The following is a 27,233-nucleotide window of genomic DNA, read 5'->3' on the forward strand; positions in this document are numbered from 1 at the left end:
CTGCATTAAGACACAGTCTGAGTGGTTGTTGTTAAACCTGAGGTCAGAACGAGCTGGTGGTTAATGGTATGTATTCGTACTAAGACATCACTGGGTGCCCCCATCCACTTCTGCAGAATGTAAGCTTACATTCTAAAAATAATTCTGTCAGCTGAATGTGAATCAACATAGTGCTGGCTGAAAAAAAATAGCGAGAGGGGTGCATGCTCTGTTCATCTCAGTGGTTTGTTAATTCTGCATCTTAATGATAGTTTAATAATGAATGCTTAAATTCTTTCATTGTGGATCATTTTAATAGCAATGTGGACAAACTGGAGTCGTTGGGTGGATTATGGGAGCCACCACTTTATTTTTGCCCAGTCTAAACTCTGGTAGATCCAGAATCTGACCTATTGCTGCCCTATTATTCTATGAAGAAGAGAGTGCTGGATCTCTGATCCCTTCTGAAAGGAAAAAAAACTAGAATGACAAACCAGTCTGCCGTGGAAAGTTTCTATATGGCAGTAGAGTCTAGATTTCAGTTTCATAAGAGGAGAGGCGGTAGTGTCCACTTTTTAAAAACAGGCAACTCACTGTGAAGTATCTTAACCAATTGATCCCACAAGGAAGGAGTGTTTTGAAATCAGTACATCAATACAGGTAGAACCCTGAAGTCCATTCAAGTATTCATGTTATTCGAAGCAGCCATTGATATTTTGAAGTAGCATCTGCAGAGAGGGAAGGGAAGATGTAGTTTGGAAGTCACTCAGTGTTTTGCAAAGGTGGCTTATCCACTGGACTCCTCTTTGCGTTGGTTCACTGACCTTGCGTCAGCGTTTCTCTGCAGTGAGGCCATAGTAACATTTAAATGCTCTGGGGAGAGTGCCTCTCCTTTAATTGCGAAGTATAATAAGGATCTTGTAACAAAGAAACACCATCCTCTCTTTAATGCCATAGCTGTAAACTCTGTCTTGTGTTTGCAAGTTAATATTCTCTAATCCTTCATCTCCTTGTTTCATTTTTAAAATTTGGAATAGACACCTTTGCCAATCATCTCTCATTTTGCAGTTTGTTAATCTGTCTTTTTCCCAAAACCTACTTAATTTCATTGGGTTGGAATACTACTAATTCTGGAAGGTGTTGCCCTTGTTAACATAATCGGATCAGCATGGCTAGTTCTGCAAAATTCTCTTAGGGGAAGCAAACTATAATTGGATAGTAACGTGGACTCCTCTGCAAACCCTTGTTTATGGAAGAAGTCCCAGTCAGTGATGCTGTTTCTGTGAGTAAGGGTTTTCAGGATCAGGTCCATGGGTCTGACTTCATTGAGGACAAATTAGAAAGCTTGGTTCGTGTCCAATGTCCCAAAGCCTTTTGGGAAAAGAACCTCATTCCTCATGCTTGTAATTACACATAAGCAAGGCAGGAGATCACTTGAAATGAGTGTCTGCATTTCTCTCAATTGAGAGAAACTATTTCTGGTTAGTCAAGGCACCTGGGTTCTGTTTCCAGCTTAATCACTGGCTCACTTCAGACATTGGGCAAGACTTTTAACCTCTCTGCCTCAGTTTCCAGACAGGTAGAACAAAGATACTTGCCTGTCTCAAATGGATATTTTGAGGCTTAGTGTATGAAAAGCACTATGATAAAGTCTCTATGCAAGTCTTATTTAATGGTAATCATATTGCAGGAGAGCCCCTGGTTAGAGTAACACAATGGGAAGTTGAAACAAGCCCAGCTCTTCAGACTGGAGAAACCTTGATACCAAATCTGAGTGCAAACCTATTTTCTCTTCCTCAGTGCAGTGTAGTATTCCAACTATCATGGACATCAGTTTTTGTTTGTACTAATTTCATTTGTTTGTAGTGTTTGTTAAAATCTTGTTTTCAAAAGTGATTTTTATGCTTTCAACTCTGCCTGGTTTTATGTTTTAATTTTTCCTTTTTGACATTTTTTTGTTTTGTTTTACATCACCCTCTGGGATTCCCCAATATTGACCCTGTGACCTGTGACCTTTCAACCTCCATCCCTACAATGATTTCTTCCCTTCCTGTGACCTGTGCAATTACACCTCTTTCGGGGCTTGGTGCTTCTTCACCTAGTAGTTTAAGAATAGCCAAAAATGCAAGGCAAGGCTTGAATAACTCTCCTCCAGTGAAAGAGCTGAAAGAACCCTCTGCAGTTGATGCCTTCCGATCCCGCAGCATCAGTGTGTCAGAACATGTGGTCCGCAGGTAGTGGCACTTTAAAGGGGGAGAATCCAAGAGCAAATCTGCACTTGGAAACTTTGCTGCAAGGGTGGGTGGGGGCAGGGTGGGCTTGCATGCGGGATGCTTGCATGACCTCTTCAGAAAATAAAAATTGGGTCCTGTCCACAAAATGTGCTTTGGAAAAGCTTCATGGAGGTCCTGTGGTTTACCAATGCTGGTTGTGGTGGTGTTACATTGCCCTGTGCTTTGATTCAGTGGTGTTCTATTCACGAAAGCTGCTTTTATTGCGGAGTAAAAATCAAGGATAAAAAGGTTGCATTCTGTGCAAGTTTGAGTCTTTGTTAAATGGCTTTTAAATTACAGCCTTCCAAAGGCAACTTGAAGCATGAATGTCGCAGTTTTCTGCTAGGATTGTGTGCAAACCTTCCCTGCAAGGCAGAGAGAATGGTTCATTTGATTATTGCTGGGAAGAAGGCACAGAGAAGTCTGTTGATATAAAGTGACTCACCATCAACGCATCTCCAGGATATTGTATCTAAGGGACAAAGCCGTGAAGGGCAGGCCTTACAAAATGGTTAATTTTTTCATGACCGAAGAAAATAGTTTGGTCATTGACTCTTGATTTGGCCATATCACATCTTTAAAAATTGTAAATCCTTTTCTCCTGTTTCTGAATTTGTCCCATGAATATTAAATTGCTGGCTAGGAATATGATGGCTAGAAGTTTCTTTACCTGAAAATGAATGTTGTTAGGCTACAGGAAATAAGCATCAGACTGTCACTGGAATTGCATTGCAAATATTTTCCCTGTTTGTGATAACATGTTAGGGGTGGGGGGAGAGGCGTAGAAGTGACTATTGTGAAAATGCATTTGACACTTCAAAATCTAATGTCCCTATTAGTCTACTACAGTATTACATGGTTCTCTTCTATTTATATTTAAATTATAGGTAACAAAACATTTAAATAATTACTATCTAATGATGCCAAAGAAGTTGCTGCGTAATATAAACCCAGCTGAGGTGCAGCCAAGTCTTTTTGCAAACGACTGGGTTCGAGGCATTCCTTCTAACAAGTTCTGTAACGCAGCCTGCTATTGCAATTGTTTCAGAATTGCATTGCTTAAAATACAATTACCTGAAGACAGAATTGCTTTATATCAATGCACTAATTGTGTGCAGAGTGCAATTTTTTTTGCCACTGGGTTAGCTCGATTTTACAGAACTCTGAATTTTATTTCTGCAATTTAAAATCAATATATGTAACGCTGCTGTTTGCCTTGCTATTCTGCACCACGTCCCTCCTAAAGCTCACCCTGCTCAAATTGCACAAACGTCAACCATGCTTCCGTTTCTTTCTCAAGATGAGCTGTCAGTTCTGGGGTGACATAGCTGTCATCTTCAGTGACTGTATGATATCGGTGATTTGAGAATGATTCTGATGTGCCCTGGGTTTGATGCATATGGACGTAGTCAAACCTATTGTGGCATGTGCATGTATTGCGGATTGCTCCGTGGCTTAGTGTTGATCCGATGACAGTACTGTATTTGTTTTGCAGTGTAACTTGACACACTCTAAACTCCCTCTCTCAGTAGGATACAGACATCCATCACTAGTTCAAGCCTGGGCTCTGCAGATGAGAATTCGATGGCTCAGGCTGATGACAACTTAAAAAACCTCCACTTGGAACTCACAGAGACCTGTCTGGATATGATGGCCCGATATGTCTTTTCAAATTTCACTGCGGTGCCCAAGAGGTGGGAGTCAGTTACTTGTTCTGGTGTTAACTATTCTTTGGCCTAAAGATACGTCTCGCCTCGTCAGCAGGAAATTGCTGGATCCAATGTCAGGTTCTTATGAGCACAGCAAGTCTCATAGGCTTAACCCATCCCCTCTGGCTAAAACCTTCATTGACTTAGCATGAAGTCTGGCGACACAAAACTCCCCTAGCACTGTGGATCAAATCCTGTCAGGACTGCCTCAGCATTGAGCCTTTCCAGAGTAGATATGCTGAAAACCATGTAGTCTTTTTGCATGAAACCTTCAAAAACCACACAGAGCAGAAAGGTTGTTAGAGACACCCAAAGCGCTTTCCCTATGAGCAGAGGTTTGCCTCCAGTGGGCCAAATTTCACCCTCCTCATCTCCCACAATGTAATGCAGTTTGCCAGATGACTACTTTCCTTCCCATCGGAGACTGTGTGTCTGTGTGTGTTGTGTTTGGGGATCCTTCAGGATGAAAGGTGCCGCATGAATTGGAAACACTGAAGTTTTAGTCTAACTTGGTATCCTGGAAGGAGTCGTGTAGCAGGGATAAGGCCTGCTGCGCTGTGGTCAGCTGAATCGAGGTCAGGAATACATTTGCAATGCTGTCTAGAAGCCAGAGAAGTAATTGACATAGGAGGCAGTGCGTCCTTCATCCTGATGGAGAATTTTTATGCTTTACCAGTTTTACCTTGGTGCAGTTTGCAAGAAATGTCATTTAAATGCGGAAAGAGCAGGAATTTTTTCAACCCCAATGCAGAAAATAACTTCCCGGCTGAATCTCAGGTGTTGGGCAACGTATGTGAGTTGTATTCACTCCAGCCTGTATTTCTAGGTCTCCTGTGGGAGAGTTCCTCTTGGCTGGAGGAAGGACAAAGACGTGGCTGGTTGGTAACAAGCTAGTGACCATCACGACAAGTGTTGGAACAGGGACCCGGTCACTGTTGGGCCTGGACTCTGGAGAGCTCCAGACCAGCACAGAGTCAAGGTAAACGTCACTCTTATTTTAACATTCTTTTCCCTAATGAAGCCAGTTAAAAATCATTGTGTTAGAACTGATTTGAAGGAACTGTTTTGTAAATACAAGGAATGATCAGATCTATTTCAGTCTGGTATGAATTATAACCCACCACGTTACTAGTTCTCCTCCTTTCTCCCTGTTCCCCGTCCCTCCCCCCCCCCCCACAGTCCAGACCCTGTTTTGCAAGTGAGACAAACTAAAGAAGCTCCAGCAAAACTGGAATCTCAAGCCGGCCAGCAGGTGTGCAGAGGCGCTCGCGACAGAGTCCGGTCGATGTCCGGTAAGCAGTCTCAGCGCATCTCTGTCCTGGGAGCCTTGCAGCCATTAGTGGGCACGTTTGATCGGCGTGTCCATTCTCAGACCTAAACTCTGGCCATGTAAAAAGGCCAGAGTGGTCTGATCACAGGACCCAGTACTTAGTAATGAAGACCTAGAATGAGTAGCAGCAATGAATGCTGGCTTCCTGAATGGCTGATTTCTGCCTGCTGGCCTTAGCCGTTGTTTGCATGGTGAAACCTGCAGTAAAGCCATCTCTAGTAGCCAATTCCCCTGGCTTAAGAGACCAATGGATACCTCTGCCAGGTTTCCAGCACAATGTACAGTTCATTCATGTGAGATATAGGGATCAAATATGCTATCAAAGTGCAGAGAACTGTTTATTACGTGTTTTCTTGGCACTGAGTCCAGTTATGGGTCTCTAAACTGAGCTCCTGGGTTCCTCCTTTCTTACCCTCCATGTCTTTTGTTTTGCCAGGTGGTCATGCCTTACGTGTTGGTGCTTTAGACAGCTCAGCCCCCCAGGGGTTACGGAGTCCTGCTGCTTCTGCACCTCGAACAGAGAAGGCCACTCCTGGTGCCCACGCTCCTCTGCAGAAAGAAAAAACAAACCTGGCAGCATATGTCCCACTGCTGACACAGGGCTGGGCAGAAATATTAGTCCGGAGGCCCACAGGTACGCCTTAACCAACTGCACAAAGGGGCTTCTGAGCTGTGGCTTGCTAAGAAATTGGGATTACATAGAAAAAATATCCGTGTCATTAAATGTAAATGGAATTCTTCCATGCTGCTTAACCTCTCCGTTCTTCGTGTTTAATTTGTCAGCCAGGTCTTTGGAAATCGCACCTTTTAATGATGCAAAGTTGTAAGACGCTCCTGTGAGAAGAGTAAAATCCTTATGTAAACTAAATCCTGCTGCACTGGTGGGTGTGGGCATTGTGTTGGCACTCAATTATCTGTTCATTATGGTACTGACATTTCTGAGCGCCGCTGGTTCCTTCTTCTAAATCTAATTTCCAAAGTGCGAACAAGGCCCATTGCTGGAGTAATAAATAAGTGCACGACTGCTGTTGGTGAAGGAGTAGCAATGGTGTTGAAGGCATGAAGGTTAAAAAACCAGGGCAATCCCAAAATTCCTGGACACCAATACATTCCAAAAGCCACATGGAAGCAAGACTTGCATATTTCAGCTTGAAGTTGTCTTGTGAGAGAATCATTTAAAATTGCTCTATCATTAATTAAAATACTCCAGCAGTTGAAAACCTTTAGGGAGCCGGCTTTGAGCTAAAACGTCAGGGCTAAAGAGTTTTGGGGAGGAGAGAAGCATGCGGCACTGGGGACTGATTCTCATTTAAAATGTGAAATTAACCAAGTCAGCTGCTAACTGTCAAGAAAACCCTAGAACTACTCAGCCTAATTTTTTACCAGCAAGTCCCAGGGCCGTTGATGCTGCTGAGTTCGGCTATTTGAACTTTCTGTCTCCGAAAGGAGAGAATATCTAACTTTCCTGACTGTTCCCCTCCGTTCCAGGTAACACAAGCTGGTTAATGAGCCTGGAGAACCCGCTCAGCCCCTTCTCGTCAGATATAAACAACATGCCGCTGCAGGAGCTATCCAACGCGCTCATGGCTGCAGAGCGCTTTAAGGAGCACAGAGAGACGGCTTTGTACAAGTCCCTCTCAGTCCCTTCCTCCAGCTTGGCCACCGGGACGTCCAAACCATCCCTTCTGCAGCGCTCCAATACAGGTGAGAGATTAACGTAGCGTGTCCCAGAGAGCCGGCACTCGCTAGTATAAAACGTGGTGAGACTACAGCAGTCTTCTATCATGAGTTACTGCAGAGGCTGCAAAGCACAAGATGGGGGGACGGCTCAGCTCTCCTCATGAGCTTAGTATTCAGTGAAATAAGCCGTTCCTGATCTCCCATGGCACATTAGAAGTGAGGTAATCCCTTTCCTTAAGCTCCCCTTAGCTATTTCTTAGTGGTCTCAAGCTAAACGTGTCCTGAGTGAAACTGACCAGAGCCTATTTTTTGGTCTACTGCTTGTTTTAAGGTTGAGCCAAAGCTTGTCCATGTGTCTGGATGGATCTTCTTCTCCAGCATTCGTGTTTTTAATTACCTCTTGCATAGATTTCTCTGTTGGGCAGTGGTTACTAAGATAATGGCCTACTACAAACCCTCCCGCTCAGGAGTCATTGTTGCTCTCTTTCGCAAGAGTCTTCAGGATGATGTGGCAGAGCGCACATCATGTTAATAGCGGGGGTGTTTGCCTCTGCACTGACTTCGGTCTCGAGTCCTGAGTGTTTTATTCATTTGACTTTCTAGTGGTGGGCTTTTTAAACATCCACTTCTCTGCACCAAGGAGGCCTTGGGCATGCTTTACACTGCCACTAGCACTGGTACAGCTCCACTGGTGTTAGTAATGTTGGGAGTCCTAATGTCGACTGACCGCTGGCATTTAAAACCTTGTGAGCTAACCCTGTTCAGAGCAAATCTAATGGCCTTGCTGCTTCCAACTTTGAGACTGAACCATGTAAGCAGTGGACAAGACTGTCTGGTGTCAGCCGTAGTGCAGGTTGTCTGGGAGCCCAGTAAAAATGTCAATTTCCAGGTTCAGCTTCGCTATTAAGCCTTGCACATGCAGGATCTGATTTTAGTCTTTCAAAACGTGTGCATGCAAAAACCCAGGCAGTTAAAACTGGAGGGCAAAATTGAATGGTGAATTTTTAAATTTTTTTTTCCCCTCTAACACTCATCTGCTCCAGCAGGCTCTTTGATTTTTATGAACTCCTGCAGATTCTGGTGTCTAGACAAATGCTGCCTGATCAGTTTGGAAAAGCTAAAAGCAGCCAACTTGAGACCCGCTTGTTGACTACCACTCACACCGAGTTTTGAATCTGCAGTGAATTGTTTCAGCCATATTCATGTTCAGCTGATGTCTTACTACAAACTTACCATAATCAATTGGCACAAAGACTTCTATTTAAGAAGTGTTGAGATTGTAATGCCAATGTATATATTCTTTTTAAAGAGGTTAAATCTCTCTCTGTGTGAACCTTTATCCATATCCTGCTGTTTAAATTCTCCTACATACTTAAATGACCCCTGCAAAATTTGTGTACTGCAGAAACTGGCTGGCTGGGCTCATTTCTTGCTTATGCTGGGACTCTAGTAAAGTTGACCCCTCTTGTCGATTTAAAACAAACAAATCAGAAACTCCTTTTTTCCCAGAGAACAATTTCTGAGTCTGATTGTTTGATTGTGTTTATGCCTCTTTATTTGTGTCAATGAGACCCTCGACCCTTAAGTTTTCCCTTTTTACATCTAGTGAGACTTTCCCAGCTTGTTCTTTGCTTTTATTTTATTTTTTAAATAGGCTCCTGGTTACATTAAACTCTGTGCTTTTTAATTTTTTCATATAGTCTCTCCTTCCTTTTGATGTAGCTGCTCACTTGATTTCCCTTTGCAGTGGCTTCTTTCTCTTCCATGTACCAGTCCAGTTGTCAAGGAAAGTTGCACAGGAGCATATCCTGGGCAGGTATATATATATCTTTAAGGAAAAAAAAATATTGCCATAGAAGAACACCTCTGATTCATAGAAACTGTCTCCCTCATACCTCATCACCCTGCCATGTTTCCTGTTTGTCCCTGCTGGTCTCATTACCTTCGACGAATGGGATCTTGACTAGCATGAAGAAGTCCAAGCCAGATACGACATTTGCAAGCACGAGTAACTTTAATGGAACCCTTTTTTTGGGTTGAGTGAGATCATAGCTCATGAGACTTAGACTATAGAGTATCAGAGGGGTAGCCGTGTTAGTCTGAATCTGTAAAAAGCAACAGAGGGTCCTGTGGCACCTTTGAGACTAACAGAAGTATTGGGAGCATAAGCTTTCGTGGGTAAGAACCTCACTTCTTCAGTGCACTTGTCTTGCATCTGAAGAAGTCAGACTATAGAGTGACATCATAAAAGATCTGTGTTTCCTAACTTTTCAGTTAGATCTTGTAATTGGGTTTGTGTTCTGTTTATTAATTCAGAAGGTTCCCCCTTCTAGGAATAGCTCCTGCGATGCTGCATATACAACTCCACACAAATGAAATCCAGTGCTTCTCATTGCACTGAGCATTCAACCAAAACTGGCCGTGGGAAAAGAATCGGAAAGGAGAAGCTGGTTAGAAAGTCTAAGTTTGAAACTACAGTATAATTGCTGGTTACAAGTTTTTTTTTTTTTTTTTTTTTTTTTTTTTAAAACAAAAACCAAAATCTGTTTCAAGGAGAAATATATAACAAATTGTAGCTTTCTGTAAATTCAATAGCTGTGTAAAATCTTCCTCTTGCTTTGGGACTATAATCTATTTCCTAAATATATCAGACCTGTAGATGGTAATCAAAATGGATACCTCTAAGCACAGCAGTTGCATTGCATTTGGCCTGCAATGCTTAATTAGATGAATTAAATCCCACCTTCCTTCAGTGGAAAATCCTATGTGGAATAGCTGGGTTAGTCATAACTGGATTACTGTATTGGCACAATGCTATTAAAGTGACACACAGAAGCTGCAATACATTACTCTTCTTTGCTCATATTATCCTACTTCCCCCTACAGTGCAATTACTGAACATTCAAATTAATTAAAAACACCAGCGAAATTGGCAGTAATATTAGAACTAGGGAAGTGAAAACCACAGAGTATGTGCAGGTGTGTTCTGGCTTGGACAGCTAACCAGATCAGCACGTTTTTTAGAAGGTATGTGTGTGCAATGCTAACTCTTAATTGCTTCTTGAAATAACTGGTCCTGCGAGCTGAAATCAATCCAGGAAAAGCTGCTTTCGTGCCTTTTTTTTTTTTGCTGATCTTTTTTGTGTGTGTGTGCGCTAAAGTTTTTTTTTTTTTAATTTTACTTTGGAAAACAAATCTTAGCCTTTCAGATTGGTCTTCCAATTCTGTGTGTACATAATGGGAAGCCTCCTGTACTTCAGCCTTTTCCTCAGGACAAAAAAACCAAGGCAAACAGAAGTCATCAGTCAAATGCAGTCCTGTGTTCAGGGTTACTGTGTATAGTAGACACTTGGTTACCCCTTCCACTAACCTCTCCGCCATACACAGCGCTTACACGGAGCTTTCTTTCAGTCTGGTCTATATAATTAGCTATTTGTCTGATTGGAAACCACATGCAAACTTTTCCAATATTGCTGCAATACATGCATTAATGATGTCCTCCTGTCCTTTAATAAGGCATAGGCTAAACTGTTTAGCTTCTACTGAAGCATACTGAGAAAACGGTCAAAATGCAAGTAAATGGCTTCTAGTAAATTTTCTTGTCTCCCCCTCCGTATAAGGCACGAGAGCATTTGTTATATACAAGAATGAATACAAGGCTTATTCTTTTCCACAATTGCATAGAACTTATGTTTTCGTTGCCTGTTTAATAACAAACTTTAATGCTAGCCTTGCACTTCCTTACATCTCTCTAGTTACTGTCTGTCCTGATACTTGAGTATTAATATGCGCAAGGATCCGTTTTTTCCATTATCTTTCCATTACTTGTCCATTAGTAACAGTTTGGCACCACTGCGTTTAGTGTGACAAAGCAGTTCTACAACCCTTTGGTCTGAGGGTAAGTCGACCAATTATTGAGGGGAGACCTCTAGCAAGTCTGGTGTGCCATTAAAGTCCTCACTCTGTGATCAAAGATATATGATGTATCACACATTGAATATGGCCTTCCACTAAAATCCTAGTAGGGAAAAGGCTGGTACTTCAGAGGAAAGGATGGGGTCCCATCGTGCCACTCCTCTCTACATGCCTCAGTTACTCTGTTTGTGTCTTGGTAGAATCGGCGGTAGTTCTGGAAGAGGGGAGCCAGTTGGAAGTGGATTTAAAAGAAACCGATTCCCTGGTGTCTCAAGAGTTTGAAGACTTTAAGGCTGTGTGCTCTGAGCAAGCCATGGCTGAGGAGAAATTCAGCAAACCGCACAAGGCTTACAGCAGGGTAAGGCTGTCACGCAGCTGGCTGAATACCAGTCTAATAACTTTTCTGTCCCAAGCCAGAGAAGGGGCTTTAATATACACTGCAGATTTGTATGTGTTCTCCATTTGCACTTTTTATTGTTTTAACTATAGCAAAAGACTTTGAACTTGGGTAGATTGCACGTGCAGTGATTGTGTGCTCAGATGGTCAATCTAAGGCCTTGCTGGCCATTTGCACACACAGGAGAAATGGTAACTGTATGGGCTCAGGGCTTAGACTTCTGTCCTTCTGGTCGTTAGGCCATCTCTGCCTATATTGAAGCGGTAATACTTTAGTCTCGTGTATTTAGTGGTGGCGATATTCTCCCTGTCCACTGGTGCCTTTTCCGTGCATGTTCTCTTGTGGGTTTTGTCAAGGTGCTACTCAGAAAAACAGCTTTTCTTTGACTTTTTCTTTAAGTCCTCTTCAACATCTAGTCAAGAAGAGAAATCTCTGAAATCCGACGAACTGGTGGCCGGCGGAATTCCTATCGGCAGGGTTGTCCCTTCAGAGGATGGCAGGACTCTGGAAGAACTCTCCTTCCAGCCTTCCCAGCCACTCAGCAAATCCAGCTCTTCCCCGGAGCTTCAGACGCTGCAGGAAGTCCTCAAAGACACAAACACTAAAGAAGCAACTGGAAGGCTGAGCACAGAACTGAAATCGAAATCTCAGTCTGGGAACCTTGAAGGAGAAGGGGCCAGTAGCTGGCTGAGCCGAGGGGATGACGCTGGAATAACTGGCACAGCCAGACTGGATTGTAGCGTCCCTTCTTCCTCTCCCCGCTCACCCAACGGCCACCGTCCTAGAGGGTACACCATCTCGGATTCAGCCCCTTCGAGGAGAGGCAAAAGGATAGAGAGAGATGCCTTCAAGAGCAGGACAGCAGCCTCCAATGCCGAGAAAGTACCTGGAATAAACCCAAGGTGGGTAGGTAGTTGCGGGAGGTTCCTAAAAAGGGCTTATGGTGTTTCCAGATGTAAACTTCATTTTAACTCATGTCTCAGAACTAAGATTTTTAGAGGTTTAGCTAAACTTGTTTAAATCCAACACACAAAAGGTTTTCTGGATCTTACAAAACCTAAAACTGAACAGCCAGGAGGTGTAACTTTCTATAATTGAATCCGTGTTTTAGTACCTGTAACCTGAATTTTGGGCAAAAAGAAATGTGGCAAACATCTCAACTTCTAAACTTTTTGTTGTTGTTGCTAAAAACAATTAATTTGGATTAACATTCCTCCCCATTTGGAATCAAAACACACCCGTGCAATTTGAATGCAAGAGAGCTAGAAAGCAAATTAACTATAAACCAGTGAACCAGAGCAGTCTCTCTGTCCGAGATGAATGAAATGCAAAATGGTAAGCAGCATGAACAGTGGGGGGAAACGTAAATTAGATTGGTGGTTTGAGCCTAGTAGTATCCCAGAGCACTAATTTGAAGATTTTTACCTTGCTGGTGGTATATTAATTTGTGATTTATTCAGAGGAGTCGAGAGCCTAAGAGAATTCATTAATCTTCTAAGTCTGAAATAAAACAATGGCCCTGAGACAGGATTTGATTTCCACTCCTTTGTCTTTCATAAAGATCCAGTGCACTTCCTGGTGTAGGGAAGCCATGCTGCTGCCTCTGTTGAGGTATTTGATTTTATGGTACAGTGTGTGCATATACAGAAACTGTAGCTGGAGCAAATACCTGCCGTGCCGTCAATGGAGGGATTCTGCACTGTGAGCAGCTAATCTCAGAGCTCTCCTAAAGCGCGGTTGTATGCCACTGATTGATGTGGGCTTTATTGTAGGGTAACAGGATTTAATTTCTCTTCTTAGCTTTGTGTTTTTACAGTTATACCACTCCCCGTTCTTTGGAGATGAATCCAACAAGCCCCTTTTGTTGCCAAATGAGGTAGGCAATGATTTTAAGCATGCACACTTGGAATGACTGCTTTAATCACACTTGCTTTTAAAAAGCTACATAGACACTAATTAACAAATCAAGAGGCTGGATGGTGGCAGTTATGGGTTGTTCCTTAATGGCCCGGCTGCTGGAGATGTAAAATCTTGGCTATCCCCGATGAACTGATGACCCTTGTTTGTAATTATGGATTGTCATTTCCCTCCCCTCTCCGTTTCTCACAATGCTGATGTACTGCTATAATGAGATGGCTCAGTTCCCACTCCTAGAGCTAACAGCGACCAATTAGCTTGCCAAGCAGCATATTTGCTCTCCAAGGGCAGGGTTTTTGCCCCCATAGTACTAGCTTCCAAACAAGTAGGCGTGTTGTTTCTTTGGTGGTAATCGCACTGGGTGAAATTGGGCAGTGTGTGTTGGAGAAGGTGGCTAAAACATTGGTGGGGACCAATATGACAGACTGGGAGTGGCCAAGGGGAGTTATCCATCACAGAAATAGACCAGAATAAAACCAGTGTTCGGTGGGGAAGTACAGCGCTGTAGAGATGGCACAAAGCGTAGAGAACCTACTAGTAAAATACGAGTTTGGGTTGTCATTTCCTTGGTCCAAGTAGCAAACCAGCTGGGAGATGCACAAATAATGTGTGAGCTAAAGTACTGTTCTGTGTGACAGTACCCAAGAAAGGTGTTTTCTAGAACTGACCCTGCAGTGAGTTCTTTGTGCTTAGAGGTAAGAAGTTGTCATGGCTGGTGCTTCAAATACATTCAGTTGTCAGGAGATTAAATTACTATGAAACAGAAAAAACAGAAAAAGGAATAATACACCCTATTAAACGCTTCTTTATTTGTATCAGTAGGAAGCTAATATTATATGTGCCTTTCTGTGCTGAATACCTTAAAGAAGTTTATCAAGGAATAATTGTGTGACGATCAGGAATTTCTTACTACATATGCCCTCAAGGTCTATGGTGGGGCTGCTTATCAGTGCCATTCAAAGAAATGTTTTAATTCAAAGTGGACATGTTTTAATTGTAGACATTTGAAAGCTCGGTGCAGCTCCTAGATCAAATTCCTTCCTATGACACCCACAAGATTGCCGTGCTCTATGTAGGAGAAGGACAGGTGAGTTCTGACACATACAAAAGTATAACTTTCACTAGAGGCCAAGCAGCTTCACTTGAACTGCAGTCATTTCTACCCATTTTAAAGTAGCTTCTTTTTGTGTTGTGGCTTCCCAGTTTATACAGAGAGTGCCCAAGCGATTGCAAAATGCCTTGAGGCCTGAGGTTTCACCTTAGTACTTGTTCATAGTGCTGTTCAAGCCCCGACTGTGCAACTTTACAGCAACGGGGCTTATATTTCACTTAGTCCACTGTATCTTTTGCTACTCTCATTTCCGAGTGACTCTTCGTGACATTGGCTTTTCTTCCACGTGGCCAGCTCTAGAAGCTTTTCAGGCTTTTAAGCAAATACTCTGCTAGCCCAGCCCAGACTCGGTGAACACTTTTGTCACCCACCTGTTCTGCCTGTACGGAGTCTGCCCTTGTGCTCCGCTTGCCAGTCGCGGAGTCGGTTCACAGAACTTGTAAGGAAGTGAATACGTTTTAACAGTCAGAAGGTGCGAGGAGGTACTTGAACCTCCTATATGAGACACTCCATTTTTTTTCCTAGAGCAACAATGAGATCGCTATTCTGTCGAATGAACATGGCTCCTATAGATATACGGAGTTTCTGACTGGCTTAGGGAAGCTCATTGAACTCAAAGATTGTCAGCCTGATAAAATTTACCTTGGTGGTCTGGACGTGTCTGGGGAGGATGGTCAGTTTACCTACTGCTGGCACGATGACATTATGCAAGGTAGGGCATCCCAAGTAAAGGGTTACACTTCTTGGGGGACAGGAATGATGTCTTAATGCACAAGTCAGTGGGTCTGTACACCGTTAAACTTTACCCTGTGGTGCCAGATTGCTTCTGTGTTCGGGGTGTGGTAAAGAGAGGGATTTCCTACCCGCTTCCTGAGGCAGCCTGGGCTCCCTTTCCGTATTGTTTAATATGTTTAATCTTCTGCACTGATGATTGGGGAGAGGTTGACACACACATTTATATTAGGCAAAAAAATCTCACATTTTACTCTGACCATACAGACCGTATGAGACATGGCTTTATGTCTGTCCTTGCGGCAAATTAGTCTTGTTTCATGGGCCACTGGATTACCAGAAACCAGATGAGGTATTCTAGCAGCTGCACACATCGAAACTGTGCCAATGTTTCTTTAGAGAATGATATTTAAAGCTGGGTGCTGTTGTCAATGTTAATCTCGTAACTGGGTGTTAACGCAGCAGCATCACACAATCGGCAGTGACAAGAAATACATTTAAACGTCTAAGGTACTTAATTCTTTCTGTACAAGGCAGATTCTCCTCATCTATGCTGCTGTGGTCCTACAGAAATTGCTGTAAGGGACTTTTTCCTTAAATCTCTCGTGTATATTGGGATAAGTGTGCTAATAAATGTAGGGTAACAGGGAATGCATCTGAGAAGGCTAACTCTTGCGGGCCAGATTGGCCGTTTTGGCCCTGATATAACTGGGAGCAGACTAAGGGCTGCTCCCAAGTTACACCAGTTTCAGAAGTCCCATAAGGTCTTCTCCACGGCCTGAGAATTGGCTGCAGCGTTGTGCACTCTGACATGTCCCCAGTGCAGTGCAAAGCATAGGATGGGGTCTGAGGAGCTGGCCGACAGTGTTCAGCTCTTACAAAGCGGCACAGATTTGTCAAAGCAGCACAGCATGAAAGTTCGGCTGTCAGTTTGACTTTCAGACAAATGCCATGTACAGAACATTATCGCAATAGGATCCTAGGTATCCTATCAATCTGTCTATTCCAGCATCACCTGCAGTAAAGTTATTAGTTGCATCTCCTATTTTCTATCCCAGCTTGGTTTTGTTTGCTTGATTTTCCCCTCCCCCCCCCAGCCATTTTTCACATTGCGACTTTGATGCCCACGAAGGATTTGGATAAATATCGCTGCGACAAGAAGAGGCACCTTGGGAATGACTTTGTTTCCATAGTTTATAACGATTCTGGTGAAGACTTTAAATTGGGAACGATAAAGGTACAAGAGTTTATACTTGGGTCTGTGTATAAATAGGGCCCTACCAAATTCACGTCCATTTTGGTCAATTTCACGGTCGTAGGATTTTTAAAATCATACTTTGCATGATTTCAGCTAGTTAAATCCGCTCTGAAGGCAGTGCAGAAGTAAGGGTGGCAATACCGTGACCCCCCTAAAATAACTTTGCGACCCCCCTGCAACTCCCTTTTGGGTCAGGACCCCCAATTTGAGAAATGCTGGTCTCCCCTGTGAAATCTGGATAGTATAGGGGTAAAAGCACACCAAAGACCAGCTTTCACGGTCTGTGACGCGTTTTTCATGGCCGTGAATTCGGTAGGGCTGCCCTACTTATTAAACATCTGTTGGACTGATGCAGCTCACTGGAAAGCATCCAAAGATGAACAGGACTTTCCACTTGCGTGGCAGCAATGGGTTCTTTGTAAAATTGTTAATCTCTGGATGTGTCATCTAAAGCTGTGACGCCAATTCAGATATTTCTTTGGGTGGGGGCAAATTCCAGTCCTGGTCTCTCCCCTCACCCCCTCCTCCCGCAGGGACCCTGATTCTCCTTCAGCCAGGGAGTCTCTCCTCTCTGTTACCCACACAGTGCACGAGCCAGTGTCGCCAGGAGCCAAGTTCTGGGCAGACTCCCCTGCACTCTGCTGTACAGGAACAGACAACCTAGGCACCAGGTTGCAACCCCACTCACTGAAATTTGGCTCTGCTTGCATGGAGGGGCATCCAGGTCCTAGTTCAGTGGCATTGCAACCACGCAGCCAAGCGACACTCCAGACCACTCCGCCAACAGCTGTACTGATTAGTACAGGACCTCTGCTTAAAAGTGGTCGGACCCTGCCCTGCACGGCTCCATGGCCTGTGGAACTTTAGCGAGTGCAAATACCTGGGGTGGGGGGAATGCTTCCCCTCCCCCAGCCTCCTAACTGGCACCGCTGGTCTAAAGACTATTTGGTTATGAACTGGGACTTTTTACCTTGCTGTATTCAGACTGCATCAGTGGATTGCATCTGTAGATGTCATAATGGTTGCCAGTAAAATATGCCTGTAAGTGTGTGTTATGCTTCTGTGTTACAATATTTTGTTTCCTCCCTAGGGCCAATTCAACTTTGTGCATGTTATAATCACACCGCTTGACTATGACTGCAACCTGGTGACTTTACAGTGTCGGAAAGGTAGGGTTAGTTCTCGAACAATGTTTCTACCGGTTCGCATGACAACTTCCTTAACTTCATTGGAATGTTTGTACAAGTCTCCAGGTGGTAAAACTTTAGAATCGTAGAAATGTAGGACTGAAAGAGACCTCAATATAGGTCATCTAGTCCAGTCCCCCGCCCTGAGGCAGGACTAAGTATTCAGAGCCAATCCCCTCCTGTAACCGCACATCCCATATTGCCATTTTACCTGGCTTAGGTAGACCCTTCCTGAACAGTGATTTGTACTCCCAATAAAAGCTTTCCAGCTCCCTTTAGAGGAGCCCATTAAGAGAAATGCTCCAAAATTGTGTCACCACCTAGTATTTGGGGATGCAGCCAATCAGTAATTCTTCCCCACTGGACCATAAGACAGCTATCTTCTAGTTAGGGGGATGCATGGAGTCCCAGCCGGTGACCAGAACGCCCCCATTTTGGCTTCTGCTTTGCACACCGATATAGTGACACATTTTTTTGGCAGGTTGGAGGAAGAAATCCTGGTGGCTAGTCCCCCTTCCCCGCAGTGCAGTGAGTGGCCCTTGAGAGCTGGACATGGCTCCTCCTGGCTCTTTTGAACATCAGTTGGAGGGGGGGTCGCAACTGTTTCAGGGCGTACTCCCTCGTTTAGGGCCGTGTGGGGGACTTTTGCAGCCTTACCGGATCCCACATGGATCCCCAGCATGTAGAATAAACAAGAGGCCAACCATACACCCCACGCCCCACCACAATGCATGTCTCTAATGAAACCCCCTTCCAGTCTGAGAAACATAGCTATGAATATTCTGCCCCTGCCTCTGTGTTTTGGGGGAATCATGGATTGTGACTAGGGTTCCTGGGAAAGGCCTTCTCTGTGGAGCAGTCAGAGCTCGGGAGCCCCCAGAGTATTGCACCCTTGTGCCCTGAGCAGTGTTCCAATAGACGCTATAATACTTTATGGAGACCTTTTTTTCAAGGCAGTCGATTGGAGAGTAAAATGTACTCTGATTTCTCACTACCTTGACTCTCATAGTGGAAATCCTCATGAAGCTGAATTTATCACATCCCAGTACATATAACTACTGGCTAATTCTGGCTTTTCACCTTTTAAAGTGACGATCTTTAAATCTTTTCCGTTTGAACATACAGACATGGAAGGGCTGGTGGACACAAGTGTTGCTAAGATTGTCTCGGATAAGAACCTGCCGTTTGTAGCCCGCCAGATGGCCCTGCATGCTAATGTGAGTACTGTCTGGGTTCTCTTCAAGGACTGTTACCTTTCTGCTAGGATCACGCTCTGCCACCCCAGGGAAATGAATGCAACTTGGCCAAGAAATTAAACTCTCAGAGCTCTATCTGTTGAATAACCAGTCGAGTCAGAAGCATCTGAACTTCACAGACTGAGTTGAACTTCAACGACTAAACTAATTATGTTGTGTAACAATTTATTACTCTTGTTGTCATGGGAGCTGTGTTTAAAACTTCTTTTCCCTTGAATCAGATGGCTTCCCAGGTTCACCATAGCAGATCGAATCCTACAGATACTTACCCATCCAAATGGATAGCGAGGCTTCGTCATATCAAGAGGCTTAGGCACCGGGTAATTCAAGTTTGTTTTTCCTTCCCTGACATATTGCACATCTGGAACGCTTAGCACCAGCAAGCACAATTCTAAATATCTGGAAAAAATAAGAATGAACTGTCAAAGGCCTGTGAATAAGTTAAAGGGATGTCTGCCTTGAAAGCTTCGGGCCTTGTCTACGCTACAGGGAAAAGTCGATCTAAGCTACGCAATTTGAGTTGCGTGAATAGCGTAACTCAAGTCGACAGAGCTTAGATCTACTTACCACTGGGTCCACACTACGCAATGTCGACGGGAGACGCTCTCCCATCGACTCCCCTTACTCTTCTTGATCCGGTGGAGTTCAGGAGTCGACGGAAGAGCAATCTGCGGTCGATGTAGCAGGTTTTCATTAGATTCGTTAAACTGACCACCGATGCATCGATTGCCACGCGTAAGTGCAGACAAGCCCTCAGACTAACCAAACTCTAGTGAGAATGACATGTGGGGAGATAGGGTTTGAAGCTACAGGCAGCTAAAGAGCCCTCCATTTCCATTGGCTACAGTGGGAGTTGAGGACACCAGGTCCTGCAGGGTTGGGCGTGTGATGCAGTGTTCAGATCCAAGTGGCAATAGGGGGAGCTGTACCTACTAACATGCCGACGGGGAATTGTGGGGATATCCTGCTGACCTGTTCCTCTGTGACACTCTTTCAGATCCGAGAGGAAACCCAGTACCAGACACCTGGCTTCCCCCTGATGCAAATGCACCCTTCTGCTCTTACTAAACCCCCTCCCCAGGTACCACAGGACCCAGCATCAACCTATGAAACTGGGCAGAGAAAGAGGCTGATCTCCTCGGTGGATGACTTCACAGAATTTGTGTAAATCCCCATGTGATCAGCGTCTGCCCTCGGGCATGCGGCGGAGGGGGGAAGAGGGGAGTGAACGCTCTTGACCCTGCACACTAATTCAGCACTGGGACTTGGCAAACTCGGTGTGGCTATGTTACCTTCGTGTGAACTAGTTACTGGACCGCCGTGTGACTCTGATAGACATCGTCGTCTTGACTTTGAGTCGCCCACCATCAGGAAAGGAGGATTTTCAACCCTAGCTGGAGAATCCCAGAGTGGACCAAGCCTATAAATTTGGTCTTTATTTGGCTAGAGACATGCAGTGAAGTTTAAAGGGATCCATCTCTGCTAGCAGCTTTCTTGCAAAATTTAAGCATTTCTCTAAGCAGGAGGAGGCAAAGCAGCAAGCCAGGAGACGGTTCCCCACTCATCACTTGGTGGGACGATGCAGAAGCAAATGGTGTTTTAACCCAACCAAATGAAAGCTTCCTTCACAGTCTCTGGACACTTGAGATCTCCATTTCCTCTACATGGGTGGAAAAGCTCCATTAGCATTCATGAGAGCTGCATGCACTTTCCAACTAGTTCTTAACACCAGCTCTAATTATAGGAATGTCCACTAGCTTCACAAGTTACCTGTAAAAACTGCAGCTACCTTTATTTCCCAGGAGATCTCCTCGCTTGAGGACATCTCCATGAGCCTCCCACTCCAGTGAAATTGTTCTCTCAGACCTTAATGATATAAGTAGGGAGATGTCTGCAGGTCAGTGGAGAGAGGCAGAATGGTAATCAAAGCTGGTATGGAAATCGCTGACCGTGAATAAACTGTCTTGTAATGAACACTCCGTTAAACCCAGGATTCCAAAGACAATTTGGGCCCAGTTTTGGAAATTATGAGCAAAGGATTTAGCTAGAGGCCCAGCCTTGCTTCTAGTGCAGTCAGTGGCAAAGCTTCCATTGACTCCAAGGGCAGCAAGATGGTCCCCAAGAATGTGGCCAGGATGCTAGGAAGTAACTTGACCTGTTTGTGCGTATTCACACACGCTTCAGAGAGGTGAGTGGTAGCCCAGTGTGTGACCAGGCTGCACTTGACTGGTCTTTAACCTGGTCTATAATGTGGCCTTGCCAGAAATCTTTCCTCAAATGCAAAATTTCCTCTTCCCTTTTAAATGACCCTTGGCTCTGGTTGGTTGGCAGCATCGCCATATTGGACTTGTCATATGGTGACGGTCCCACCTTTGGCAGCCAGCAGTTTGGATTGTATGTAAAGGGTCCTTTTAATGCAGATGTGCACCAGGTCTTTCAGAAGTAGCATGTTTTGTGGTGAAAGATAATGGGACACTACACTACCATAATGGGAGAAGCTATGTAAGCTGGAACGTACTGTGACTACTTTACTGTGTGCTTTTGTCACTCCTCAGTGACTGCTGTCCTCATCAAACGAGTGACGAGCTCTTAATTCGCTAAACTCAGTGACTGGATAACAGCAGTTTTTAGTGACTGGGTAACTTCTGAGTAATTTGAATGGAATCGCAGGCAAAGCAATCAAAAGCTAGAATTCTTTTTGGAGGGAGGGAAAGGGGAGCTACTGACCAATGTGGGACTGTCCATTAACTCATGTGTACGTCCTGTTTTGAGTGTTTATAAATTGTAAATGAAATAAAAGTATTTGTATGGTTACTGGGTTCTTACTGGGATGGGCAACCTCTTGTGTTGCATGTTAGAACCACTCCAGATGAATCTGCTCCGTCATTTGACAATAAGACCGTTTCCATCTGACCTGTGAAAGGTGTCTGGTACCATACGCATTCCAAAGAACAGGTACAGGATGGGCGACGGCAGCAGGACAAACTCCCGCACTACCTTGCCAGTTTGCCTCAGCCTTGATTGGGAGGGATCGCTAGGCATAAGCATAGATTAGTTCTCATGGCCTGTTCAGTCCTTGGCCTCTCAAGACTGTCTTTAAGGAGGCCAGTGGTGAAGTGTAGACTCGTGTCTGAGCAGCACTGGACTGAAAACCTGTGGACTCCATTCCCAGACGCACCACTTGGTAAAGTTTTTGGGTGCTGCTACCTGGGGCTGGATTTGAAACAGTGACACAGAAGTAAGATGCTGACTCCCCTTCTATGAATTTTTCAGATGTTAAAATACATAATGGTGTGTAACCACTTGCTGAAGTTGCAGGAATGCTGGTGTTTCCCAGTGACATACATGGAGCCACATGTGACCTATGTTGAGTCCATGCACCAGATACATGTTCAGCCACAAGCAAGCAGCTGTGAGTCTCTCTTACACAGAGCAAATTCTGAATTTGTTTTGAAGCAGAACATCTATCAAAGATCTCAAAGCTCCTTAATGAAGTAACATGGATTAATTACCCCGCTACCAATTTGTTACCAATAAACAAAACCAGGTATTTTTCACGGGTTTGAATTTACTCAGTATTTGAAGTTGCCGAGTTGGACTAGCTCTGAAGCGAACGGCTTTCAGACCTGTCTGTCGTACTGCAGCACAGTCTCTCCTAGATGCACACTTCAGACAGTGGTGCATCTGGATTGCTAAGAGGCAAAGAGGATGTCGTGGCAGCTTTCAAGAAACGCATAGCAGACATTTACTTAGCAGTCCATGGTCTTTATTTGACATTGTCATTTTGAAGAAACATTCCCACAGTTACAACATAGGCTATTTTTGCAAATGTAACGTTGACCAGAAGGCACTATTTCCTTCCATCCTTCCTTTCCTGATCATCCATTGCTACAAAAAGCATGATCTAGATTTCCCACCCCCAGCCCCCACCCCGTAACTAGCTGATAGGGTTCTGTATTAAGCAGCTTGATACTATTGCATCATTGTGAGACTTAAGGCAATAAATAAGAAACCATCTCTTGGTGACTATAAACACGAAATATACATTCAAGAGTATTTATGAGTTAGGGATGCAAGTCAAACGTACTGCTGTTGACAAGGAGTATAATCTCATGACTAATAGTTCTGGCTGCAGCTAAGCTCAGATTTCGTATACTTGCTACCTTAACTGTGACACTTCAAGGAACCCCATACCTGTGGCTAAAGGCTCTGTACAAACAAGTTCTCCTATGAGAACTATGATCGCTTTAAAGCTGTCTGACTGAAGTGTCCGGCTTTTCTGAAACACCTGCGTGGGCTCTAGAGCTGCTCCACCTACTGGGATCCAAGGAAAGTAGTAGGGCAGTTGTCCTAACCCATCTTTGCTCTTCTGCAGTTAGAAGAAGCACTTGGTAAGACTCATTCACACCACCATACACACGCGCACACAGCTAGCTGGATAAGAAACTCATTCACGTTAAGGCCTAACTTAAGAAAAACCTGGCTCTTCACATTGGGAGCATCCTAACGTTAACCTTTGCTGCCACCTACGAGCTTACTAAAGGCCGTGCCAACCGTTTTGTTGGCACTGTTGTCCTTAGTGACTGTAGTACCTGCAGCTAAGGGATGGGTGCCCATAACATCCACCTGCCATTTTCCAACTCGTATCCTCCCACTCCAGATGCCGCTTCCAAAATTCCAAACACTTAACTTTTGCCACCGCCCTGCCCTAACCACAGCTGTTCCATCACCTATGGTTCCTGCTTCCATTTCCTTCCGTCTATGCTCTACTTACCCCTGGCTTGCTGTTCTTTCATCCCCTTCCTATCACCACCAAACCACCTTGCCGTTGTAAAGAGAACGTTCTTTATACATCCCGCTAATCCCTCCCCCACGCCCTCTGCAACTGCTCGCCTAGTTCCGTCCTCTGCGCAACTAACTCAACAAGTACAAAACGACAAGAGTAACTTCCATGGCTGTAAACCCCAGGCCTGCTGCTCAAGTCTCCACAGAGAGGGAAGCAGGTGGGGAGAGCAGCACAAGGAAAGTCAACCTGGATCCAGTCTGTGGATTGTTGGAATACAACGCTGTGTGCAAACAATCTCACACGCACAGCAGGAGAGAGGCATCAGGAGCAGGGGGGCGAGAATAAGCAGCAAAAGGTAAGAAGAACTAACTCCAATGGAAGTGTCTTTAGGGAAACCCTGTCTCTAGCCTTTGTAAAGTTACTTAGCTGGAAAGGTGCACAGACTTCCCGGCTTAGGGCTCTCTCCTCCCCTGGATTAGGTAGTTGCAATGCTGGGAAAGGGGAGCTCTGTTACAAGCGAAGTGTCTTCTAAGAGCGGCAGCAATGGAGGCTAGATGGAGTCTAACGAGATGCTAACCATGAACAATGGCCCCTGCTAATATTGGCCTTTGGTTTTGAAGAGCTCCCTAGCGTAACATTACCTTTCAAAAGCTTTGAGCAAGATGTGGTGGGAACAACACCTAGTACATCGCGAGAGATCCCACTGCCACTCTCAGCTCCACCGTAGTGCCAGCCCGGCCCGCACCTCATCTGGCACGAGAGCACGCACACCACATGCACTCTGACACCTAATACTTTATATACAACGAACATTCCCAGAAAGAAGCACTTAATACATCCTTTAAATAACTCTGACAACAGTGTTCTGTCTCCTATCTACATGTGTCAAACATGGTACCGATGCTATGAAAATATAGCAAATATATACATTTCAAAACCCCGTATAAATTACTTACAATATACATAACACGGAATGACAAGGGTGAGGTGAACACGGGCTGGCCAGGGGGTTTCCATGGGCACTAGCTGCCAGGGAGATTTGGCTGATGGTTGCACCACTTAGCATAGCTGGAAATAATTTACATAGGCTGTGGCTGCCCAGAATAGGTGCATTTGATTGTTACCCACGCCAATTTTCTAAAAGGTAGTGCTGGACAAGTACCTCCATGGCATAGCAAGCGTAGCACAGCTGTAGCTCGATATACTGTGGATTACAGCAAAGTGGGGAGTGGAAGCAGGTTGGAGTAGGAGCGGATACATCTTCCTGTCCCAGACAGAAGCAAACCAAGAACCATCCGCCCCTATCTCTCACCACCTGCCTCTGCCGGCAGGTGGCTTATTCCCTGCATCACCTGGTGCATTTATTTTTTGAATGCGTTTGTTGTTCCTCTTTGGAAGCGCCTAAGAGTGCTGGGGAGTAGGTTTGAGAGTTGTTAGCTGGCACCCAGCCCCTGAGGGGGGGGCCGCAGCTGGGGATGGTTCACTGGGAAACTGCGTTCACATTACCGTTTGCTCATTTCCGTTTATGATTTTTTTTTAACAAAAAAATACTGCTTTCATGATATATTATTCCATTCTCGTTAAAAAGGTCGCATGTGTCATTGTTAGCCAAGGAAAGCATTGTTAAAGTGCTCGGCAGTACATACAAAAAAGTAAACCAAAAAAAAATACATATGTCAATACATTCCTTCAACTATAAAAACCAAGCAACCGACGAACCATACTTACCCATTCAATCCACTGGCTGGGGGAAGATCAGTAGCTAAAGGGGAGCTGGGCCGGAATGGAGCCAGCATGCCGGCAGCCCCCTCTTTTAAGTGACCAATTAGAAGAACCCCCCCCTAGGTCTCCAGTACCTTTTTGGTTGAGCTGTCACTAATTGCCATGTCCTAAGACTGGCAGATTATTGGAAGCGGTGGCTTAATGTGGATTTCATGGTCATTCATATTCTTTAAATATTGAATTTCTTTAAATACAAATAACAGTACCAAATGCTGGAGGATAACACTAGCCAATACTGAAAACTAACTGATCTGGGTGTAGATACGGTCTCTCTCTCTTCATGCCAGTACAACGATTGAATTAAATAGCCCCCTGAAACCTGTCATTTTCCTCCACCCACAGTGTGTCTGGTCTGTGAATCCAAAAGTCCGTTAAACCCTAATGCCTCGCAATTTCAGCTCCTCTCTTCCCGTTTTGGCGCAGCCAGCTGAGCACGGGAAATCCTGCTTGAGTTGCTCCTCGCACCATTCACGTTACTTCGCAGCAGTTCTTGATAAAGCATCTGAACAATAACAGGCCTCTGCTTTTGGAATCTGTTCATGTTGTTTGAAGCTAGGGTCACTTAAAAAGAGAGACGCTTCTTTTTAATATGGCCCTGATTAATGTTGCTTTTCCTCTTGCTGCCAACGCTAAATATGATTAGGTGAGACCCCTGCGGCTTCTCTCATCTGGCCGCCTTGGTGAAGCAGGGTCTCTTAGGTTGTCCTGGACTGAAGGGCCAAACAGTCTCCAACGAAACCAAAAAGCTGTGAAACCGTCGCTAAAGTAAACAGGAAACGGAGGCACCTAGGTAACAGAAGCTGCCAGTATGTACAACACACAGTGGCTGTGTCCATCTCCATTAGGCACTTGGGAGGCTCAGGGCAACGCCTGTATTCTTAGCCGCGTGTCCCGAGGCGGCAGTGATGCTGCTAGCATCTAAGCTGGCCAAGAACCCAGGAAGGCACAGTGGCTCCCCAGTCCTTGGTGTGGCATGAGTGCTTCAGCTTTCCACGCCGGTTCCCTGCGACTTCCGTTTCTGACCCGGAGCTGTGGTGGAACCTTCTCGGGCCATGTTACGAGGATCTCTCCGCCTTTCCAGGGGTGGCGCAGTGAGGTATTTTCCCAGAGACACTGCACGTGGTCTCCAGTTACTTGATGCTGGGGTGGACCTTGTTCTTTGCCCGCAGTGGCTTTTTCTTCCTGACCACTGGCGTCGTGGTGGCATACGTCTTGTGCGGGGAGAGTAGAGAAGCCACACTGAGGCCCCTACTGGCTCGGACTATCCGGCTGGGCACACAGGCTGTGCTGCTCTGCAGGACACCCAGGGCGCTGGCGGGATGGGAGGGCAACAGAGGGTCTCGGGGAGGGTGCAGGTCGGTGTTGGAAAAGTTCTCAGGATAAAGTCCCTGTGGCCCCTGATCTGTGCAACCCAGGCGGTACCGACTCAGCAGGTCCTCAGTCATCTGGATGTACTTCGTCCTGGTCCTCCTGCTCTGAGAGTCCTCCAGCTGCTGCTCCATGCGGTAGACGTCCTCTGTCACCTGGTTCACTCGGTCAAACTGGGCCAGCAACATCTCGAAGAGGGAGAGGAGCCGCTGGACATCAGCATCCACCTCTGAGTTCTCTCTGGTGCTCAGCGCCAGGCTGAGCCCATCCAGCTGGCTTGAAGAGGTGGAGGCCCTGGAGCTGTCGGAGGCTGCGCTGGGGGTGGGACCCCGGAAGGACTTGTCGCTGGAGGATCGGGATGGCAATGGCTCCATCCCTTCGAACCTCACCTTGTGCCGAAACTGGAAGGGAAGCGAGAGCAAAAGAGGGTTAGTGCAGAAAACAGGCACTCGTGAACCCTTGCCTGTCGCCCTGTAGGCGCCCGCTCCACCCCAGCAGGAGGGATGGGAGTGAGCTCTTCATGTCAGCCTTGAATGACTGTCTCCAACTGCAG

The 27,233-nt window shown here is 45.1% G+C and overlaps 2 protein-coding genes across 18 annotated transcripts in view; one reads left to right on the forward strand and one right to left on the reverse strand.

Moving 5' to 3' along the window:
- The window catches only part of TSC2 (TSC complex subunit 2), a 42,880-nt gene extending 21,322 nt beyond the window's left edge, over positions 1-21,558 (forward strand). For 3 of the 13 annotated variants that reach the window (XM_054041346.1, XM_054041345.1, XM_054041357.1), the window contains 17 exons: positions 2,082-2,213; positions 3,782-3,946; positions 4,788-4,940; positions 5,141-5,253; positions 5,728-5,925; positions 6,780-6,995; positions 8,719-8,787; positions 11,087-11,244; positions 11,683-12,185; positions 13,084-13,159; positions 14,201-14,287; positions 14,837-15,023; positions 16,141-16,280; positions 17,392-17,470; positions 18,614-18,705; positions 18,966-19,064; positions 19,742-21,558. In XM_054041346.1, coding sequence (XP_053897321.1) covers positions 2,082-2,213; positions 3,782-3,946; positions 4,788-4,940; positions 5,141-5,253; positions 5,728-5,925; positions 6,780-6,995; positions 8,719-8,787; positions 11,087-11,244; positions 11,683-12,185; positions 13,084-13,159; positions 14,201-14,287; positions 14,837-15,023; positions 16,141-16,280; positions 17,392-17,470; positions 18,614-18,705; positions 18,966-19,064; positions 19,742-19,912 — 2,638 coding nt within the window. In that variant the 3' untranslated portion in view covers positions 19,913-21,558. The remainder of the gene's footprint in view (positions 1-2,081; positions 2,214-3,781; positions 3,947-4,787; positions 4,941-5,140; positions 5,254-5,727; positions 5,926-6,779; positions 6,996-8,718; positions 8,788-11,086; positions 11,245-11,682; positions 12,186-13,083; positions 13,160-14,200; positions 14,288-14,836; positions 15,024-16,140; positions 16,281-17,391; positions 17,471-18,613; positions 18,706-18,965; positions 19,065-19,741) is intronic. The other 10 variants (XM_054041348.1, XM_054041347.1, XM_054041349.1 and 7 more) reach the window with 10 other exon arrangements.
- Positions 21,559-22,494: 936 nt separating this feature from the next.
- Positions 22,495-27,233, reverse strand: part of PKD1 (polycystin 1, transient receptor potential channel interacting) — a 135,079-nt gene continuing 130,340 nt past the window's right edge. For all 5 annotated transcript variants that reach the window (XM_054041460.1, XM_054041457.1, XM_054041459.1 and 2 more), the window contains exon 46: positions 22,495-27,081. In XM_054041460.1, the coding sequence (XP_053897435.1) occupies positions 26,443-27,081 (639 nt within the window). In that variant the 3' untranslated portion in view covers positions 22,495-26,442. The remainder of the gene's footprint in view (positions 27,082-27,233) is intronic.

The sequence above is a fragment of the Malaclemys terrapin genome, chromosome 10, assembly GCF_027887155.1.
Source record: "Malaclemys terrapin pileata isolate rMalTer1 chromosome 10, rMalTer1.hap1, whole genome shotgun sequence".
Taxonomy (NCBI): Eukaryota; Metazoa; Chordata; order Testudines; family Emydidae; genus Malaclemys; species Malaclemys terrapin.